Genomic DNA, 8487 nt, shown 5'->3' with positions numbered 1-8487 from the left:
GGTGCCTGGGTGTCCGCGGCGGCACTTTCCACACGGAGCCGCCGCCATCTCCCCCGCCCACCCGCGCCGCACCGGGCCGGCAGGAGGGGTAACCGGGGCCGGGATAAGAGGGGCAGAGCCCGCCGTCCCTCCCGCCGGCAGCCTCCTTGCTGCGGCGAATCTGCCGCGGCGAACGAGGAGGCTTCGGCGGGGTGACGGGAACGGCGTGGGGGAGGGGGGGACGGGGACCGATCGTCTGGCAAAGCGGCCGCAGGCCGGTAAGGGCCCGCCGCGCCGGTGCCGGGGGACGGGACAGACACACACACACACGGCTACCGGCGGGTCGTGTCTCTGCCGTTTCGGGTGTGAAGGTGGCCCGGTCGGGGGGAGGGTTCCCGAGGCTGGGAAGAGGGCTGCTGGGGTGTACCGGCCTCCCCCCCCCGCCTCCGCCGCCCCGTCAGGGCAAGTGAATCCCTGTGGGTTGCAGGCCCCTTCCCGCCAGGCAGGGCTGGAGAGTTGTCAGCTCCTGCTTCGACCCCCGTGTTATTTTTTAAAAGCGGGTACAAAGAAGTAAAAAGGTTCGCTGGGTAACCTGAGTAAAAGGAAAACGGTAACGGGGTCTGAAAGGCTGACCAGTAAAACCCGTTCTGAGTCTCCTTCCCCTTTGCTTTGTGCAGGTGAAGGCTCTGGGAAAGCTCCGTAACGGAGGAGCCCCAGAGGACTGCCATGGCCGTACCTATTGCGGTTCTTGACTGCGACCTCTTGCTCTATGGCCGCGGACACAGGACTTTGGATCGCTTCAAGCTGGAGGATGTCACGGATGAGTATTTAGTATCCACATACGGCTTTCCCCGACAGTTCATTTACTACCTGGTGGATCTCCTGGGAGCCAGTCTCTCTCGCCCTACGCAGCGGTCCAGGGCCATCAGTCCAGAGACGCAGATACTTGCTGCACTGGGTTTTTATACCTCCGGCTCCTTCCAGACTCGCATGGGGGATGCTATTGGCATTAGTCAAGCCTCCATGAGCCGCTGCGTTGCCAACGTAACCGAGGCATTGGTGGAAAGAGCCTCACAGTTCATTCACTTTCCCGAGGATGAAGCCACCGTACAGAGCCTGAAGGACGACTTTTATGGGCTGGCAGGCATGCCAGGCGTGCTGGGGGTGGTTGACTGCACCCACGTGGCAATCAAAGCGCCAAATGCTGAGGACCTGTCCTACGTGAACCGAAAGGGTCTCCATTCTCTGAACTGCCTGATGGTGTGTGATGCCAGAGGAGTCCTGCTGAGTGCAGAAACGCACTGGCCAGGCAGCCTGCCCGACTGCACGGTGTTACAGCGGGCAGCCCTGAGAAGCCAGTTTGAAACTGAGCTACATAAAGATGGCTGGCTACTTGGTAAGTCAACTTTTCATTGTTGTTTTCTGTGGAAAGTCTGTTATCTATCGGCTCCTTATTGAGTCTAGAGCCTCTGGGCACAAGTGACTTTTGATTGCTTTCCTGCAGATTCCTTGAGATTTGCGATTCAGTTGGGACGATCCTTCTCTTAGAAGTCTAGAACAGTAACTTCCAATCTGTGTTTTATACAGTCCAATCATTGTATGTGTTAGTTTACATTCATTCTGTTAAGAGCTTGTTTTCAGTACCCTACACCTTTCTAAGCTGAATTACGCGATTTTTAATTCTATGTCGGATCCTAGTCCACCTGTCTTTCACTGTATTATGTAGTAATTCTCTTTAATTCTGTAGAATTCTCTTAAAACTCTTCTGTGTTCTTCCAGGATTTCCCTGTGTAAAACTGAATGCCTTTATTTTGTTGTTCCATTTGTAAACCTGAGTTATTGTCGCTCTTCCATGCCTTCTCATGCCTTCTGTTTTAGCCAGAGAAATAAGTTACTCTGTACCTGCAGTACCAGAAAACCAAGGGTCAGGAGCTGAAATCTGTGGTTAACTGTAGGTATGTAACCTGTCCTCCTCCTCTTCCCTGCTAACAGGTGACAGCTCCTTCTTTCTCCAGACATGGTTGATGACCCCTCTGCATATTCCCGAGACACCTGCTGAATATCGTTACAACATGGCGCATTCTGCCACTCACAATGTCATTGAGCGGACGTTCAGAACCATTCGGTCGCGTTTCCGCTGCCTGGATGGGTCGAAAGGCACTCTGCAGTATTCTCCAGAGAAATCCAGCCACATCATTCTGGCCTGCTGTGTGCTTCATAACATCTCCCTGGAACACGGGCTGGACGTGTGGTCTTCGCCGGCCACAGGACACATGGAACAACCGGAAGAAGAGTACGAGCAAATGGAATCAATGGACTCGGAAGCCTGTCGCGTTCGTCAGGAGCTTTTACTTACTCATTTTAGCTAACGTTGTGACAGAGAGAAGGCCTCTAACGGTTCATCTGGGAAGATATACAGAGCAAATACGCCCCTTCGTCTTCTTTAAGTCTGTAGTGACTAAGCAGATGTGAGACAAGGAGAAATTTTGCTCTCTTCGTTTCAGGTGGTATTCTGAACTTCTCTCAATCTCTCCAGAGATGCAATTTATTTGCTAGATTTTTACTGTTGTGATGCTTAGAGACCCCCCCTTTCACCCGACTAACGTGAAATTGGTGGAGAAGCTTGGGAAATTGTTGTTGATAATGACGAAAAATCTGTAAGCCTTGCACTGTTCTATAAATCAACCATTTCTATGCCAGTTTGTAACCCAAAACCCATATGATTGATTTTTAAACAGTATTTCACACAAATTAAACTTCCATGTGGGCTCATGTCTACCATGAATTCATGAGCAGCAAAGCAAAGATTTATCTGTTTGTTTGCAGGTATAAATTCTTGCTAAATACCATTTTGCAGTTTTGCTTATCTCCCCAAACCCAGTCATTCCTCTGAAAGGTTGCAGCTGTGTTCTGGGAGGGGTCTGGCTTTTTGCTGGGTACACACTACTGCTTGCACCTACCCAGAAAGTCAAGAAGGGTTGAAGGTTTCTTCTTTCCCAAACAGACTGGAGAAGATGTTGAGCTATGGTCGACTGTTAGATACTTAACAGATACCGGGAAATGGGCTAGCAAATGTAACTCTAGTTCTCACTGGGTATGTCTGCCACAACAGAAAACTACTCATCTTGTTGGCTGGTATAAAAGAAATGCCAAGGACTGGCTGGGTCACAAAAAGTGAACTGATTGCAAAAGTTCTCCATTTAGATCGCAGCTGAGGTACGGAAAGGCTGCTCTACCGCTGCTGGCAATCGACCTATTCAGTGGAAAAAGATGACTAACGCATGCAGTTGTTGCTGGCACAAGTCTGGGAAGTTTCCTGGCAATGTTCTCTTTCCAGAAGATGCAGGTGTTTCCAAGGATCTCTTGACAGCAGTCTGAGAAAATTTTGTTTCTTAGATTTTTATTGTTTACTGGGCAGAAAAAGAAACAAAAGTGGTAGGGAATGCAGAATGCTGCAAAAAAGTAGCAGTGCAACCATCTGGCATGCCAGGTCTGTGTTCTTTTAGGGGAAACAAGCCTGGATCATGCCCCACGTTTGAAGAAAGTACGGGACATGTTTCTAAGCATAGGACGGAGATGCAGGATTAGGTATAGTCCTGTCAGGTTTGCAATGGCAGTAAGCACTTACTGTCTTACGGAAAACCAAGCATGCTTTATGATGTAAAAGCAAGATGTTTTCATAAGGCCTGATGAGATCTGTAAAAAATTATGTACAACCATCTCGGATGTAACTATTTTCTTTATGCGTCTTCCTATGAGTTATCACCTAAGATCTGATATTGCTTGCAGTGCCAAAAACCCTGCTCCTTTTATCTTGGAAGCATACAAGAATTGTTTTCTGGAAAAAAAAAAAAAAGAAAACATTTTTAAGCTAAGAGCTGCTGCCGTATGTGGTGCCTGATGGCTCATAATCATATCTGACAGACTATGCTAAAAATACTGATCTTTAGACCTAAACGCCAGCAGACACTGAATGAGCTGTGTGGGTGACACTAAGGTCAAGTGAGTCTTGGACACGTGTAGGTACAAACACTGTCACGTAATAACGAGCTGGAGTTTCTCAACTTATACTATGAATAGCTCTTCTCAGCATGTGCCGAGACCAGAGTGAACTCAAAGTGGAGGCACTTCCCGGAACATGTTTGCTGCTGCTGGGTTTTGCCTTCTTTCAGCCACTGTCACCTTTGGTAGGGTTTAATTTCAAAACTCATCTCCCTGCTTATCAGTTTGGGAAAAAATGTATCGGGCCACGTCAGACAAAAACAATCCAGTCAAAACTACTATTCTTCCTTGAGCCAGAGGTCAGTACCCTTCAGTTCACTTGGGAGACGGAACTTCCTCATCTAGAGAACAGTTTGCCTGCCCCACGTACTCCTAAGCAGCTTCCTTCAAAACAATTAATTAGATTTTTCTCTTTTCCCTCGGGTTTAAGACCATATTTAAATTTGACAGCTGAGATTCATGTTTCTTTCCTGCTCCTCTGTACTTTCACCTCATCTTGCCAGCTGCATTCTGGAGTACTTAAAACATTGTGCATTGTCAGAGCTTTGAAAAGTAACGTCTACCCTGATCAAGTAATGTCCGATAATTCTCAATCATCTGTTGGAGGGTGAGAGTGACTGACTGTCCGAGGTATTGCAGTTTTCCCTACTTGACTAAATTCCTTGTAAAATCCCATCACCGGCACTTTTCAGTTTTCCCGTAAAATACCTCCTTGGAGGACTGTCTAGCCGTGCTGCAGGCTGCCCTTGCTCCCTCCAGTCCTGCATATCACAGCAAATCCCGAGCCCTAAACTTCACCTGTCTGGGTCTTTTGACTTTTTTTTTTTTCCCCTCCTTCTTCCTCCCCCTCCCCCCACTGATTTACCAGCACAAAGTGCCCTGGCTTGCTTAGATTTTCCTTCCAACACCCAAATCCCCCCTCCCCGAGGCTCTCGCTTCTCCAGTACAGGTGATGCAGCAGCTCGGACTGCTGCCTGCGAGGGTCTCTCTCTGCTGCCCATTTCCCTCCTCCCAAGGGCCTGAGTACATGTTGTGGGTCCTCGCCGCCCACGGCGTGGGAGATCGATATATAAGAATAAAGAACGCCCTGCTCCTTCAGGGGAAGCCTCTTTTCAGTTACGTCTCATCCGAGACCCTGCTCTTTTTCTCTCCAAGCGTCTTTCACGCCGAATAGAGCGGGCGAACGCCCGCGGTGCCAGGCCCGGCCTCAGGCCCGCACGGCCCCGAAGGGTTTCGCGGGGGGAGGCCGCGGCCCGGGCCGGCACACCGTCGTTTTTCCCTTGACTGCGCGACTCTCGGCCTCCACCCGCAGCCGCCCCGTTACCGGCGGGGACAGCGGGAGGCGACCGGGCCCGGCGGACCCTACCCGCCGCCCTCCGGGCTCGACTCGTCTCGCCTGCCCTACGTCACCCAGGCGCCGCACGGCACGGCGGCGAAAGACATCGTCTCTCGGCTGGTTGGGCCTGGCGGCGTTCTAGCTTCGGCTGCTCGGGCCTTGGTACCGCTCACGGGCGCCGCTCTTCGGGTCCGACTCGGCGCTCGGCTGGCTCGCCTGGCCGGAGCTCGGAGCGGCGGCGGCGGCGACGACCGAGCGCTGGGGGCCGCTCCTTCCGGGCCCGGCCCTGGCCCCGGCCCTTCCGCACCAGGTAGGCTCCGGGCCTACGCGCTCGGCCCGGCTCCAGGGCAAGGGCCGCCGCCGCCGCTCCCCGGGCGGGCGTCCCCGCGGCGGCGCCCCGGAAGGTGGCGGGGCACCTGCCCGAGCTGGGCCGCTGGCGGGTGGAGCGGGGCCGGGCCGGGCCGGGCCGGGGAGGGGGCCCCGGGGCTCGTCGCCGGGGCCTTTGTTCGGGAGCTCCGGGACCGCGGCCTGTGGTGGGGGTGGCGGGGGGAAGCGGGGAGGCCGCGGCGGGAGCCGGAGGGCCGCGCTGCCCCGGGCCGGCCCCGGTGCAGGGGGTCCGGGAGGGAGGGGAAGGGGAAGGCCTCTGAGGGAAGCGGCTCTCGCGCTCCTAAAAAACGGTTTTTTTTTTGTACCCGAGCGGGGGTGCCTTGAGCTTCCCTCCCGCTGCTCCCCCAGAACAGGCCGGGGCGTCCCGGCCCCCGCCGTCAGCTGGGTAAGGTCAGGCTGCGTTTTGGGGCTGCTCTTCTGAAATAATAAATATTTTTTTTGTGGTGGTTGGTGTTGTTTTCCGGCCTCAGCCTAATAAAACGTGAAGTAAGCGTTGTCTCCTCGATCTCTCCTTCTGTTTTCCACGGTGTGTTGCAGAACGCTCGCTTGTGAAAGTAGTATTTCGCATAAAATGCGTTCCTGTGTGCCTCCAGCGCGACGACACTCGATCACCTCTTTTCTTGTGAGGGAGCGCACACCCAGTTAATTCACTAGCTATGGAAACGTTTTTGCTTTCACCTGCTGTACTCCTCCAGACAACACATAAGTTTCTGTAGTGTTCGTTAAGTTTTTTTGAGATTACTTCTGGTTGTGTCAGCGCCGTGCTCTCTGCTGTCTTCGGTGAGCAATTTTTGCAACACGATTCCTGCACCAAAACAGCATTTCGTCTTCAAGAGATGTTTTAGATGGTTAAGCATAATTTTTCCCAATACACCCTTTTACGGTATCGTTCTGTTGTAAGAGACCTGTTCAACAATAGCTAGTATCTGGGTGCAAGTTAGTTCTCGGGAAGAAGAGCGGTGTGAATGTGGAGTCCGTCTAAATATGCTCAGGAAGAGTGCTTAGTGCTGCTCAATTTTCACCTCTGTATGAAATGTTCTTAGATCTTTACATCAAAACCTGGTGTGTTTTTTCCGTATTTGTCCTTGTTTACTGCCCCACCCAGTTAGTTGTCCTCTGGCTTCTTTGCCACTCCCATCCTCTTTCAAATTGCTAATGGGAATGTTAAAATGGGACCTAAGAATGACCTGCTGGTAACCTATGCTTACCGTCAATCCATGACCAGACTGTTTTAATTTTGTTGTTGGGTCGGTTTTCAGAATGTGGTATAGGGTTAAATCCAGGCAGATTTGAATGCCTTATGGGTGACGTAGGCAACAGTACCTGAAATTCTCTGCTAAATTTAAAATCCTTGTTTGTATTCTGAAAGGCTGTTGTAATGCCACTCCTAACATTCATAACTCTTTAGTATAGCCAGTTTACTACTTCTGTAGTCCACAATTGGTGTTGCTGTAGATAATTTTTTTTTTTCAAATCGGTCCATTTGTATTTTGACAGTAACAAATAAGTATCTTGTACTCATCTGTTGATTTGTGGCAGCATGGCTGTTAATGAGTATGGCAGTCCATTAGCATTGATATTTATTCTAATACTTGGAATGAAGAATATGTTTGGATCCAAATATCTGGACTTGCCTTTTCAGATTCAGTTGCTGGGGAGTTTATGCAGAATGTTTACTTTGCTGACAGCTTATTCTTAGTTTTCTTTCTTTTGCCCTTCTCTGAGTCATAACTGACCCTCCAGATTCTTATTTGGTTGTTTTCGACGTTTCCATTTTCTGTGCAGCACTTTTATGCAGCTGTAACAACCAGTTATACAGAAGGCAAGCAATGATACTTGTCTACTAGTATCCCCTTGCTGTAAGTTAGGCATTTGTACACTTCTTTTTTTTGTGTCATAATTTTTCATGAAACTTCTGGAAAGTAACTTTAGTATATTTTATGCCATGGTTAGCAAGCTAACTGAATTCAAGGCACTTACAAAGTTACTTTTGATGTTAATACTTATTAGTGCTATTAATACAAATAGTGTTAAGGCACTTCCCCCCCCCCTTGAGTTTGTATTATTGGAGACCTGATAAAGGGTATAGTGCATGGTAATAGTTACCTTGTGTGTTTTGTGTTAGTAGCCCTGCACTAACACAGGGAGGGTGATAGAAACAAAATATTAATGAGGTGAGGACGAAAGAATTGTGGTTTTCAAAAGCGAATAACAAGGTGATGTGCAGTAGAAGAAGATAAATATTAGAAATAGTTTAATGGGAAGCTGTTCAATGATATAGTAGTCACTTAATGAAAGACCAATTGATTGGGTTGTTTAAAACAAGGGGAAACCTACTTGTCTGCCTCTTGGGACTTGTTGGTTGTTAAGAACTCTTGACTAGTAACTGTTTGTTGTCTCCAGTTTTTGTAAACTGTTTGCTGAAGATGTGCAGGATGATGAGGTGCCAGGCCTGAGCATGGAGAGAATCATCTTAATCCATGTGCTCGCACAGCTCCACTTTGAATGTTCTCAGTGAGGTCTTTTGGGTTGTCCCAGCAGAGTGATTCCTGCTGCCCTCTTCCTGGTATGTAGCACTAATTCTCCACCTTGCATAGCATAGAACTGCTGAGAGGAGTCTCTGACCTGTGTTTTGGACACTTTCCCCCCTCCCTATGTATTTTTCCTGCAGCCTCAGTCCAAGGCCATGAAGGGAAAGGGTGTCAAGAATTGGGTGTTTCTTTGTTCAGAGTCTAAATCTTCTATGTCTCCCACCTCTTCTTTGGTTCTGATACATCTGTGCA

At 49.7% G+C, this 8487-nt stretch overlaps 2 protein-coding genes across 9 annotated transcripts in view; both read left to right on the top strand.

Moving 5' to 3' along the window:
• Positions 1–16: 16 nt before the first annotated feature.
• Positions 17–2735, top strand: HARBI1 (harbinger transposase derived 1). 2 transcript variants are annotated; one of them, XM_049825714.1, is made up of 3 exons: positions 17–88; positions 657–1375; positions 1972–2735. In XM_049825714.1, the coding sequence occupies exons 2-3, from the start codon at positions 706–708 to the stop codon at positions 2346–2348; spliced, it is 1047 nt and encodes a 348-aa protein (XP_049681671.1). In that variant the 5' UTR covers positions 17–88; positions 657–705; the 3' UTR covers positions 2349–2735. The 2 variants fall into 2 exon arrangements, with proteins under 2 accessions (XP_049681671.1, XP_049681673.1); XM_049825716.1 differs by lacking the exon at positions 17–88 and adding an exon at positions 227–257.
• Positions 2736–5495: 2760 nt separating this feature from the next.
• The window catches only part of AMBRA1 (autophagy and beclin 1 regulator 1), a 135036-nt gene continuing 132044 nt past the window's right edge, over positions 5496–8487 (top strand). For 6 of the 7 annotated variants that reach the window (XM_049825698.1, XM_049825693.1, XM_049825691.1 and 3 more), the window contains exon 1: positions 5496–5627. The gene's annotated coding sequence lies outside the window, so the exon portion shown is untranslated. Of the gene's footprint in view, positions 5628–8107; positions 8271–8487 lie in introns of all 7 variants that reach the window. The other variant, XM_049825692.1, reaches the window with a different exon arrangement.

Source organism: Accipiter gentilis, chromosome 22, assembly GCF_929443795.1.
Source record: "Accipiter gentilis chromosome 22, bAccGen1.1, whole genome shotgun sequence".
Classification (NCBI taxonomy): Eukaryota; Metazoa; Chordata; class Aves; order Accipitriformes; family Accipitridae; genus Astur; species Astur gentilis.
This window is presented reverse-complemented; position numbering and strand designations above follow the sequence as displayed.

Excerpts from the sequence above, each read along its gene's own strand:
- HARBI1 (XM_049825714.1), top strand. The coding sequence starts at position 706 with ATGGCCGTACCTATTGCGGTTCTTGACTGCGACCTCTTGCTCTATGGC. Across the intron at positions 1,376-1,971 it reads TAAAGATGGCTGGCTACTTG|GTGACAGCTCCTTCTTTCTC; the intron begins GTAAGTCAACTT and ends CCCTGCTAACAG.